The 12,168-nt window shown below is 50.3% G+C and overlaps 1 protein-coding gene across 1 annotated transcript; it reads right to left on the bottom strand.

Moving 5' to 3' along the window:
• Positions 1-578: 578 nt before the first annotated feature.
• On the bottom strand, positions 579-9,473 carry DNAJB13 (DnaJ heat shock protein family (Hsp40) member B13). Its single transcript, XM_082219479.1, has 8 exons — positions 9,205-9,473; positions 7,877-7,980; positions 6,640-6,801; positions 6,231-6,388; positions 5,753-5,866; positions 4,570-4,683; positions 1,652-1,728; positions 579-820 (listed from the first exon to the last, which is right to left on the bottom strand). The coding sequence occupies exons 1-8, from the start codon at positions 9,441-9,443 to the stop codon at positions 667-669; spliced, it is 1,122 nt and encodes a 373-aa protein (XP_082075605.1). The 5' UTR covers positions 9,444-9,473; the 3' UTR covers positions 579-666.
• Between the last annotated feature and the right edge of the window lie 2,695 nt (positions 9,474-12,168).

The following is a 12,168-nucleotide window of genomic DNA, read 5'->3' on the forward strand; positions in this document are numbered from 1 at the left end:
GCATTGTCGGCCTCAACTTGTTGTCATTTAGTCGTGACCCCCTGGACCAGAGCACGCCACGCACTCCTGTCTTCCATTGCCTCCCGCAGTTTGGTCAAACTCATGCTGGTAGCTTCGAGAACACTGTCCCACCATCTCGTCCTCTGTCGTCCCCTTCTCCTTGTGCCCTCCATCTTTCCCAACATCAGGGTCTTTTCCAGGGAGTCTTCTCTTCTCATGAGGTGGCCAAAGTCTTGGAGCCTCAGCTTCAGGATCTGTCCTTCCAGTGAGCACTCAGGGCTGATTTCCTTCAGAATGGAGAGGTTTGATCTTCTTGCAGTCCATGGGACTCTCAAGAGTCTCCTCCAGCACCAGAATTCAAAAGCATCAATTCTTTGACGATCAGCCTTCTTTATGGTCCAGCTCTCACTTCCATACATCACTACTGGGAAAACCATAGCTTTTGACAAAAGGACCTTTGTTGGCAAGGTGATGTCTCTGCTTTTTAAGATGCTGTCTAGGTTTGTCAGCAATTGTGCGGGTTGTGGGGCTGTGGGTGCTTCTCCCCGGACCAGCAGTTGCAAAGGAGGACCAAAATCTGGCAAAAATAGTCAGCTTTTATTTCTTTGAAGAAAAGGGGGTCAAGGAAAGGGGCAAAGGGATGGGCTTTCGGGGGGGGGGCGTTGCTCAGGTCAGGAGGGCGTGTCTCAGCATCTCCTTCTTGGCCGGGGTGAGCCTTTGGGGGAAGAGGATGTCGAAGTACATGATGAGGTCCCCCTTGCAGGTGGGGTCGCAGGCCAGGGGCATCCCCTCTCCTGGCACCACCTTGAAGTACTTGGGGCTGAAGGGAAAAGAGAGGCCTGAGTCAGATTCAGCGGCTGGTTGGGAGGGCAGAAAGGGGAGACACTGCTAGGGATTGAACCCAGAGCCTTCTGCATTCGAAGATGGTGCTTAATAATAATAATAATTTATTATTTATACCCCACACATCTGGCTGGGCTTCCCCTGCCACTCTGGGCGGCTCCCAACAGAATACCAGACTTTTAGAAGACATCTGAAGGCAGCCCTGTTTAGGGAAGCTTTTAATGTTTGATGCATTACTGTATTTTAATATTTTGATGGAAGCTGCCCAGAGTGGCTGGGGAAGCCCGGCCAGATGGGCGGGGTATATATAATAAATTGTTGTTGTTGTTGTTGTTGTTGTTAAAAATAGAATCAAACATTAAAATCTTCCCTAAAGAGGGCTGCCTTCAGATGTCTTCTAAAAGTTTGGTAGTTATTTTTCTCTTTGACATCTGGTGGGAGGGCGTTCCACAGGGCTGGCGCCACCACCGAGAAGGCCCTCTGCCTGGTTCCCTGTAACTTGGCTTCTCGTAGTCAGGGAACCACCAGAAGGCCCTCGGTGCTGGATCTCAGTGTCTGGGCAGAACGATGGGGGTGGAGACGCTCCTTCAGATATACTGGACCAAGGCCATTTAGGGCTTTCAAGGTCAGCACCAACACTTTGAATTGTGCTTGGAAACGTACTGGGAGCCAATGTAGGTCTTTCAGGACCAGTGTTATGTGGTCTCGGCGGCCGCTCCCAGTCACCAGTCTAGCTGCCGCATTCTGGATTCCAGCTCTACAACTCTTAGGATTCCTGGGATAAGGGCTGTGGGCTGCAGGCACTTACTGTACGATGTCATTGAGAGGGATGTTGAGCAGCCTTTCGTCAAGGGTCCTCACATCCACGGTGCACCCGGTCAGAGCCTGCAAAGCAAAGTGCCGGAGGCTGAGAGCAGGCAATATATATTAGATCTAAATATTGCCTTTCATCATGTGATCTCAGGACAGTTCACAGAATACCAAGGTTAAGGTAGCCTAAATTTTGGGCAGCCGAGGCATGCTTAATTTCTGAATTACAATCGGAGTCTCCTGTATGTGTGGTCAGGGAAAACACAATGCTGTCCAGGGTTGTAAAGACTGCGGGGAGAATAACTGGGTGCACTCTTCCCACCCTGGACCAAATCTATGCTTCCGGGTGCCATAAGAAAGCTGCAGAGATAGCGCAGGACAGTGCGCACCCCAGAAATGATCTCTTTCAGCTTCTGCCTTCTGGAAGAAGGTCCAGGGTTATAAAGGACTAGCCGCCTGAGAAACAGTTTCTATCCAAATGCGATTTTGGTTTTAAACACAGTGTAAGGTAGTCTTAAGGCTGCAGGTGACGCTGTAGGTTAAACCACAGAGCCTAGGGCTTGCCGGTCAGAAGGTTGGCGGTTCGAATCCCCGCGACGGGGTGAGCTCCCGTTGCTCGGTCCCTGCTTCTGCCAACCTAGCAGTTTGAAAGCACATCAAAGTGCAAGTAGATCAATAGGTACCGCTCTGGCGGGAAGGTAAACGGCGTTTCCGTGCACTGCTCTGGTTCGCCAGAAGCAGCTTCATCATGCTGGCCGTATGACCCAGAAGCTGTACGCCGGCTCCCTCAGCCAATAAAGCAAGATGAGCGCCGCAACCCCAGAGTCGGCCACGACTGGACCTAATGGTCAGGGGTCCCTTTACCTTTAAGGTAGTCTCTATGGGAGTATATTGTATTTAATTATGGGGTATCAGAGTTTTTAGGGGGGTAACCAGGCTGGGATAGCGGGCTTGTTGGTTTCTGAATGTCTGATGTAGATTTTCAATTTCGTTGTTCTCTATGGGACAATGACAATAAAGATTATTGTATTGTAGCGGAGTCACACTTTGACTCCTGTGTACAGAGAAGCTTGGCTCTCGGCTTACGCCCAGTGTTTTGAGGATTGCTGGCTCTGTGGAGGAGTCCGTACTCCCTGTCCCTGCGTGAGTGCTGGGCCTGCCTCTGGAAGCAGAACGGGGCTTCACACAGAGAAGCGACGGGAAGCCTCCTTGGAGGGGTTGGCGGCGACTACAAACCTAAGAACACTGAGCACGCGGATGGAAGAGGATGTCGGGAAACTGTGTACGTGCAGCTACTCACACAGAGTCAATTAAGGTTTGGCAGACAGCCAGAAGGCAATCTGAAGGAGTAAGTCTGCCTGGTGATAACAGAGACATGGAGACTGCTCCCTGATTGGTCAAGCTCTCTCAATGGAGTGATAATTAATGGTCTACTAACTGGAATGTGTTAGTTCAGTGTTCAGAGGTTCAGTGTTTGAGTTTGTGTTTGTGTTTCAGTGTAGGAGTTGTGAGTCGTGTAAGAGAGCTAGCATAAGATCCGTGTTCTGTTCCTGTAAATAGTCCACTGTGTATAATAAACATCTAACTACAAGTTCCTGGTTCCTGCTTCGTCTATCCTGTCTGCAGCCAAGTTGCCAATTGCTTCTGTGGATTCTGCGTGTACTCTGCTAGGTCTGGCTAACGTCCTGCAACTAGTCAGAAAGTTGCGAAACACCAAATAGGCTTTATCAATAGAGGATTGGCGACGTCGACAAAAGGAGGAAGGGACACGCGCTTCTCGCCCCCCATAGCGCTTCCCTCTATGCAGGCAGGCTGTGGGGATTCAATTCTAGCTGTGCTCTTCAAACATGGGACTGAAATTCCCCTGTGAGACATTTCGTTCTCAAGCTGCCAGGGCTCACTGGTGAGAAAGAAAGGAAATCGAGGCTGGAGCCGAGGTGTCGGCCTTCAGAAGAGGCTGCCCGCTGCCCCTCTCTGCGAGTCTCTGCTCGGCCGTCTTCCGCTAGCTCAGAAGGGATTCTGAGAAGAGGGTAGTCTGCTAGACTCCCCAGTAACATATAGTAAGCAGAAGGGGCATAATAATAATAATAATAATAATAATAATAATAATAATAATAATAATTTTTTATTTATACCCCGCCCTCCCCAGCCAAGGCCAGGCTCAGGGCGGCTTACAAGCAATTATAAAAACAAGTTGAATGATTACAATTTAAAAACAAAATTAAAATACATTAAAATATTGAAACATTAAAATATTAAAATGTAGCCTCATCGCAGGAGGAGAAGAAAAGAAAAAAGAAAGAGAGGGAGGGAATCAAATTGACTCCAAGCCAAAGGCCAGGTGGAACAACTCTGTCTTACAGGCCCTGCGGAAAGAAATCAGATCCTGCAGGGCCCTGGTCTCATGAGGCAGAGCATTCCACCAGCCCAGAGCCAGAGTTGAAAAGGCCCTGGCTCTGGTTGAAGCCAATCTAACTTCCTTAGGGCCCAGGACCACTAGGGTGTTGCTATTTATGGACCTTGAGGCTCTCCGTGGGGCATACCGGGAGAGGCGGTCCCGTAGGTACGAGGGTCCTAGGCCACGAAGGGCTTTAAAGGTCAAAACCAGCACCTTGAACCTGACCCTGTACTCCACCGGGAGCTAGTGCAGCTGGAAAAGCACTGGGTGAATATGCTCCCACGGCAGAGACCCCGTAAGGAGCCTCACTGCAGCATTCTGCACCCGCTGGAGTTTCTGGGACAGCTTCAAGGGCAGCCCCGCGTAGAGCGAATTACAGTAGTCAAGCCTGGAGGTGACCGTCGCATGGATCACTGTGGCCAGGTCGGGGTGGGGAAGGGACCAACTGCTTATGCAGTGAAGGTGGAAACCTGGGGAGGAAAAGGGGGCTAGTTTGGCTCCCAGAATGCCTTCATTACCTTCCCCAGAGGGAGAGGGGCCACATAGATCAGGTTATCGTCTTCTCTTTTAAACCTGGGATGGATCTTCTCCTTGACGATGAAGATGATGTCTGCCGGGATGATGTTTGGGCCCTGGAACAAAACGCAGGAAGAAGCCCAAAGGGCGTGTGGGGTACAGACGCAATGGTTGTCCCCGGCATTTGCAGGGAGGGCAGAAGGTAGGAACCACTGACCCCTTTGCCCACCGCAAGGTGGGAAGCGTGCCCACACAGGGGCAAGCCCGGTCCCACATCCCCACCCCCAAAATAACCAAGTGCTGCACCGGTTGGATTTCGACCTGATGTTATAAAACCCACGGCTGCAGTCCGGAGAAAAACCGCTCGTGCAACAGCTATTGAGGCTGGGGGCAGGAGCGTTGCCCCTGCCTGGAAGCAAGCCCTGTGAGAATTACCACATTTTTCGCTCCATAAGACACACCTAACATAAGACACACCTAGTTTTTAGAGGAGGAAAACAAGAAAAAAAATATTCTGAACGAAACAGTGGATGTATGATTTTTGTGGTTCATGCTATGGCCACAGACATGTGATTTGACGGTGAGTTTGGGGTAGCCCAACGCAAAAATCCTGAGAATCCATGTGGATCTGTGCTTTGTAACCAAGTTTTTGCGCCCCACAAAACAGTGGGTGCGTGATTTTTTGGGTGCAGGCTGTAGCCATGGATCTGCTATCTGATCTGATGGTGAATTTGGGGTGACCCAATGTAAAAATCCTGAGGATCCATAGGCTTTTACCTCCCCCCTCCCAGGCAGCCTCCTTTATCGCTAACCTCCCTTATCTCGCTCCCGACTGCTTGCCGATCAGTGGCTTTGTTTCAACACCCCATTCCCTCTTTCAAAAAAATAAAGCATGATCTGCTTTTAGCCCCTGGGCAATTCGGTTCCAGGGACCACACATTCGCTCCATAAGACGCACAGACATTTCCCCTTACTTTTTAGGAAGAAAAAAGTGTGTCTTGTGGAGCGAAAAATACGGTACCTCTCCAGTTTCGTGGGGACTAACTTTAGCACAGGGGCATGCGAGGTAACCCTCGAGTCGGAATCATTCTTCTCAAAACAGCAAATATTGAGATGCAATCGTGGGCAGGGTCTCGCCAAGATTTAAGCAGCCTCTCTCCTCCCTCGCGCCCAAGGTAGCATTACCTGGTCTCCCTCCTCTTGAAAGGTGATCTTGGTTCCTTGTTTCCACCCTGGGCGCACATCGATGGTCAAGATCTTGTCTTTGATGGTGGAAGCGTGGCCATCGTCATTCATGACCTGAAGGGTTTAGAGAAGAATCATGGAAGTCCCTGGGTGAGTGGCCGCCGAGACCACATAACACTGGTCCTGAAAGACCTACATGGGTACGTTCCCGAGCACAATTCAAAGTGTTGGTGCTGACCTTAAAAGCCCTAAAGGGCCTCAAAGGCCCAGTAGACCTGAAGGAGTGTCTCCACCCCCATTGTTCTGCCCGGACACTCAGGTCCAGCTCCGAGGGCCTTCTGGCGGTTCCCTCACTGCAAGAAGTAAGGCTACAGGGAACCAGGCAGAGGGCCTTCTCGGTGGTGGCGCCCTCCCTGTGGAACGCCCTCCCACCAAATGTCAAGGAAATAAAGAACACCTAAGGAGGTCCTTTCCTTACCCTGCGTGAAATCTTGATTTTTTTGGTGCACCCGTAGAACAAGTCCTCCAGCGAAAGGTAGAGATCTCTCTCGATCGGAGGGTCCTTCTTTTTCACTCCCTTCCCTCGCAGCCCCCCAAACGCCATGTTGACTTCAGCTCCTTCTGCAGTGTAGAACTCTAAGCAAGAAAAAAGTCAGTGTCAGGGTGTGTGTGTAGTGATTATTATTATTTTTACACATTGCTAACTGAAAAAGGAGGAAGATGCCTGGGTGCCACCACTAAGAAGGCCCCTATAAATACTCAGAATTGTGGCAGACTACCTTATCCCTTGCCCCTCACCCCGTGGAAAGGGCTCTGATCTGGAAAATGCCCGAAAACAGGGGAGATCTGAGATGAGTTTCTTGACAAAACGTGGCACTTGGGCCTACCGGCAAAGGGGTTGTCTCCTCCAAAGAAGTCCCGGAAGACCTTCTCGGGGTTTCCGTGGAACACATAGCCTTCTGTCCAGGGGGTGTCCACCGTAAACTCCAAGGGGATCCCTCCTTTGAGGCCTTCCTCAGCAAATTTGTCGTAAATGCCCTTCTTCAGTGCTAAGGAAGAAGGAGACAACAGGTGGGGAGGGGAGGTGTTTTTTATTGTTTTTTAAAAAATATATTTTTATTCCTCAATTTCCAATAACAAATTATCAAACCATACAGTAACCTACATAATCCCCCCTTCCCCCTTCACTTGCACACATTTTCTCTGCATATTATAAAATTATATATATCCTTACATATCTGTCCTTCACGTTATCGACAATAAATTTGTGTATGTTTATTCAAAACCTGCCAAGGAGTCCAGTTCATTTTGTTGTCTTTTTAAATAATTTGTAAAAAGTTCAAATTCTTCCCTGAAGTCACAATTGTACTTGTCTCACAATTTGTATGTCAATTTGGCCAGTTCTGCGTAGTTCATCAATTCCTCTTGCCACTGTTCTTTTGTCGGGGTTTCCTCATTCTTCCATCCTTGTGCTATCAAGACTCTTGCCGCTGTTGTAGCACACATAAATAAGTTCCTTATTTTCCTTGGCAGGTCTTGTCCTACAATCCCTAACAAAAATGCTTCTGGTTTTTTTGCAAATGTCATTTTAAACATTTTCTTCAATTCATTATATATCATTTCCCTTTTTAAAAAAATTTCTTTACATTCCCACCACATATGATTAAAATACTAATACAGTGGTACCTCAGTTTAAGAACAGCCCTGCTTACGAACTATTCGGTTTACGAACTCTGCAAAACCGGAAGTAGTGTCTTGGTTTCCGAACTTTACCTCTGTTTACGAACAGAAACCGAACGGTGGAAGGGCACCAGCGGCGGGAGGCCTCATTAGGGAAAGCGCGGCTCAGTTTAAGAACGGTTTTGATTTAAGAACGGACTTCCACAATGGATTAAGTTCGTAAACAAGGTACCACTGTCCTTGCACCTCACCCATCTGACTGCGTTTTCCCCATCCCCTCTGGGCAGCTTCCAACAGAATATAAAAGGACACAACAAAGCACCAGACATTAAAAAGCTTTCTGATAAAAGAAACGACAGCCAAAGAGATGTGTCATTAAACACTAAGGCAAGCCTTTCCAAAGAGCACAGCACACACAGATGAAGCGAATCCCCTCCTACTCACGATCGCTCAGGACATCGTAGGCTTCCGCAAGCTGCTTAAACTTCTCTCTGGCCCACGGCTCCTTGTTCTTATAGGGATGGTACTTCAAGGCCAGCTTCCGATAGCTGCAAAAAAAAAAACCCACACAGAGCGACTGCTGTGGTCACTGAACCAGGGGAAGCGGTCTTGTACCAACCGAGACTACTGGCCCATTGAGCTGAGTACTGTCTACAGTGCCAGGCATGGCCAAACTTGGTCCTCTGGTGGTATACAAATTTAATTAATAAGAAGAAGATTATGTTATGTACTGAGTTGAATAGGATCCAAAATGCAGCAGACTTTTTGGTCCTAGAACAATAGGATCCAGAATGCAGCAGTCTGATTGGTCCGCAGAAGCCACCCAATCCAACTCCGGGTGGAAGTCAATCCGCAACCTGATTGGCCTACAGGAGAATCTCAGAATTAGCAAATCACGTGGGGCCCATTGTGTAAATAATGTATATAAAGCAGACATTTCGGAGGAACTTCCATTCCTCACTACTCTGAGCTGAATAAAGAGCATGAAATCCACTCTCAACTCTGAGTATATTTCAGATTACATCACTGAAAATTAGGGCTGCCGTATGTCCGGGTTTTCAAAGGCGGAATTGCTCAACAACTTTCAGCTTTTCCTAAGAAAAGCTCAACAAAACAAAACAAGCAAACAAAAGAAAAAACTCAACAACTTTTGGGGTCTCCTCGTTTTTACTTTTTGAAACATGGCAACACTACAAAGTGCCCGTATCATGCGTCAACGAGACGTTTCCATCGTTATACCTCCAGCATCTTATCAGCATCAGAAAATGCCTTAATGCAAAGACCCAATAGACCCAAAACATCCATTTTTGCTGGGGCAAAAGCAGTTTCCCGCGCGCAGCGCACAGCAAGTCCTGGCAATCAGTTTGTCGTCCTCATGGGAGGAAATTCTATGATGCTATGAAATGGGTACCCTGACGTTGTAGTGACTGACAAGGTGCGTGGCCTGGGAAGGACAGGGGAAGGTAAGGATCCAGCCCACTGCTCTCAAGCAGATCTGTTTCCAGAGCTGGGAGGCGATGTTTGGAGAGGCAAGGAGAGGGGGGCTGGCAGGAATCAGGGGCCAAGCATCCCCTGGAAAAGCGGTGCGCAATGTCAGGTACCCCTAAACATTTTTAAAGGAAAAAAGCACTGGTAATAATAATCAGTGCATCGCGCGCATAGATAGGGGAACGTGTGCACGCATACGCCACCGCGTGGATCCCGCATGTGCCCCAAGCACGCACACACACACGTGCAGGGATCCGTGTCCCGCAACCCCTCCCGGGTCTCACGCCTTCTTGATGTCCGCATCCTTGGCGCTGCGGGTGAGATCCAGGACGGCGTAGTAATCCTGACCCATCGCGGCGCTTCCTCCCGGGCCAGGCCAGGTCCGGCCCGCCTGCTCTGCCCACTCGACCCCGCTGCCTCTCCCGTTGCTAGGGACGCCGCCCGGCCCCGCCTCCCCCGCCCGGCGCGGTGCATGGCGGGAGTCGTAGTCCTTTTGCGCAGCTGGCCGCGCCCGGAGCCCCATTCTCTGCAAGCTTTCCTATTGCTGCGCCGCCGCCGCATGCATTTGCTGCATGCTTGCATTTTCCGCACTGCTGCGTGCTTGCAAATCTGTGCACCGCCGCGTTTTGTGATTGCTGCGCTGCCGCACGCAATTCGCTGCATGCCTGAAATTGCTGCGCCGCCGCACGCACCGACCACATGCACTTGCTGCGTGCTTGCATTTCCCGCACTGCTGCATGTTTGCAATTTTGTGCAGTCGCGTGTTTTGCGACTGCTGCAGCCACCGCGCGCATTTGCTGCGCCACGGCATGCAACCCCCACATGCAGGGGCGCCGACTTATAAAAAATATTGGGGGGGCCCATACCGGGGTCCTGCTGCTGCTTCGCTCGGGTAGCCGGGAGAACGCAGTTCGAGGTGGCGGTGTTGGGGAGAGACCCTCGCTCAGGGCGACACGAGACTTGGCGGCTGGCGGCCTATCTGGGGGGTTTTGGAGCGTATTTCGGCGGAGCTGGAGCGATTGGGGAGGAGGGGGCTTGTTGCCGGATTCTTCAGCTGGGCCGGAGATCCGCTGCTGGGGGGTCCCTGGGCCGAGTTGTGAGCCCGGCCTGCTGAAGGGAGATCCAGCCGATTGTGCGACGGGGACGGCCGGGGCTCTCCGGCTAGGGCACGCGGCTGGCTGGCTGGCTGGCGAGGGAGCAGGTGGGGAGGAGGCGGGGGTCCTCACTCTCTTAGGAAACGCACCCGCGCGCCCGATTGCCATGAAGTCCGAAGGGTGCGTGTGTGGAATTAAAAAGCAAAAACGAGATACGGGCAGGGCAGGCAAAGAGTTTTCCGCAAGAGGATGGAGGGCAGGTTGAAGAGAAAATCACTCAGGATGAGACAGTCAAATCAGCCATGATAAAATGGGCTCAGGATATTGGGTATAACATCATGTTTGAGGACTGGGAAAGGTTATGGACCACCAGAATGAAATTCACGGCATGTAATGCCTTGAAGGAAAATATTATGAAAATGATTTATAGGTGGTACATGACCCCAGTCAAGCTTGCAAAAATATATCACCTGTCTGATAATAAATGTTGGAAATGTAAGGAGGCTGAAGGGACATTCTTTCACCTCCGGTGGACTTGTCCAAAAGTGAAGGCCTTCTGGGAAATGATCTATAATGAGTTAAAAAATGTATTTAAGTATACCTTTCCCAAGAAACCAGAGGCCTTCCTCTTGGGCATTGTTGGCCAGAAAGGGTTAAAGAAGGATAGAACTTTCTTTATGTATGCAACTACAGCAGCAAGAATACTTATCGCAAAATATTGGAAGACACAAGATTTGCCCACACTGGAAGAGTGGCAGACGCAATTGATGGACTACATGGAACTGGCTGAAATGACTGGCAGAATCCGAGATTTGGGAGAAGAAACAATGGAAGAGGACTGGAAAAAAATTAAGGACTATTTACAAAAACAATATAAGTTGTATGAATGTTAAAAATTTACACGATTCGGAAACTATAGCTTCAGCAATTAGATTTGGGAAACAGGAAATTATATTTTAAGTAAGAAAAGGTCAAAATCTAAGGTAATACTATGTTTAATTTAAGATATAAGTAACTGATGAAAAGTATGTTAAATTTAGAGGTATAGTATTTGAAAAGTACAAAATAAGGTACGAAACAAGGTAATAATTTGCTGATATCTTTATTATAAAGAATGCAGGGTAAGGGAGATGCGAGGAAGTCCAGTTAGTTATATAAAAAATGTGTTGAATGGTTGGTTTTCTTTTCTTCTTTTTCTTTTTTTCTTTTTCTTGTTCTTTTACTTTTTTCTTCAGTGTATGTTTCTAACTTTGTATTTGAAAACTTAATAAAATATTTATTAAAAAAGAGAGAGAGAGAAAATCCTTTCGCTTTTCTGGGGTGCAGGGAAGTCTCAGAGCCGGAGGTTGGGGAAGGGACCCCCTTTGCTCTGCCCTCTTCTCCCGTCTTAGATTCGCATGGGGGTCCCCGCCCGAGCTTGCGTGGCCACCGGGCCACACAAGGGCCGCGCTCTACGCGGCGCACCTTGCTAGCCGCGCAGCTGTCCTCCGCGGCTGCGGAGCGGCCCTGCGCCGGTGCCCAGCCCCTCTGGGCGCCCGCTGCGCTGCCAATGACAAGTGGGCGACGTCGCCATAGGCATCCTCCGAGTCTTCCAGCCCTTTTTTGGGTTGGAAGCTGTCTCGTTCGCCCTTCTCCTTTCTTCACCCTGCGCGCAATTTTCCTCCCTCGTCTCCCTCCCCATTTCTCTCTCCTTCCTTCCTTCCTTCCTGACTGACTGACGGGCTCGGGCTCCGGCTCGGGCTCTGGCTCCGGCTCGGGCTTTGGCTCGGGCTTCGGCTCGGGCAGCCACAGCGTCGGCGGTGTTGGCGATCGGCGGCGCGGGGGGATGGCCCTCCCGGGGGAGCCGGCGCTGCTCAATGGGGTTGCCAAGGAGACAGGCCGGCCGCCCCCGGCCCGGCGCCCCCCGCCGCGCCGGTGCCCGTTATCGAGCTGGTGCGCGCTGGGCGCCCTATAAAAGCCGCGGACGCGCCAAGCGTCTACAGGCAGAGCCAGCGCGGCGCTCTGCTGGAGGGGCGCCCGAGATTATTGGGGGGGCTCCGCCCCCCCAATAAAATTTTTGAGGGGGCTCGGGCCCCCTCAAGCCCCATGGAGTCGCCGCCTATGCCCACATGCGCTTGCTGCATGCTTGCATTCCTGCACTGCTGCGTGCTTGCA

The sequence above is a fragment of the Podarcis vaucheri genome (assembly GCF_965113315.1).
Source record: "Podarcis vaucheri genome assembly, chromosome: 4".
Classification (NCBI taxonomy): Eukaryota; Metazoa; Chordata; class Lepidosauria; order Squamata; family Lacertidae; genus Podarcis; species Podarcis vaucheri.

Bases quoted from the DNA above. Each gene is read 5' to 3' on its own strand.
- DNAJB13 (XM_082219479.1), bottom strand. From the start codon at position 9,443: ATGGGGCTCCGGGCGCGGCCAGCTGCGCAAAAGGACTACGACTCCCGC. The intron at 6,802-7,876 runs GTGAGTAGGAGG...CTTCTTCCTTAG, and splicing joins CTACGATGTCCTGAGCGATC to CACTGAAGAAGGGCATTTAC. The intron at 1,729-4,569 runs GTAATGAAGGCA...TTTGCTTTGCAG, and splicing joins CCCCTCTCCCTCTGGGGAAG to GCTCTGACCGGGTGCACCGT.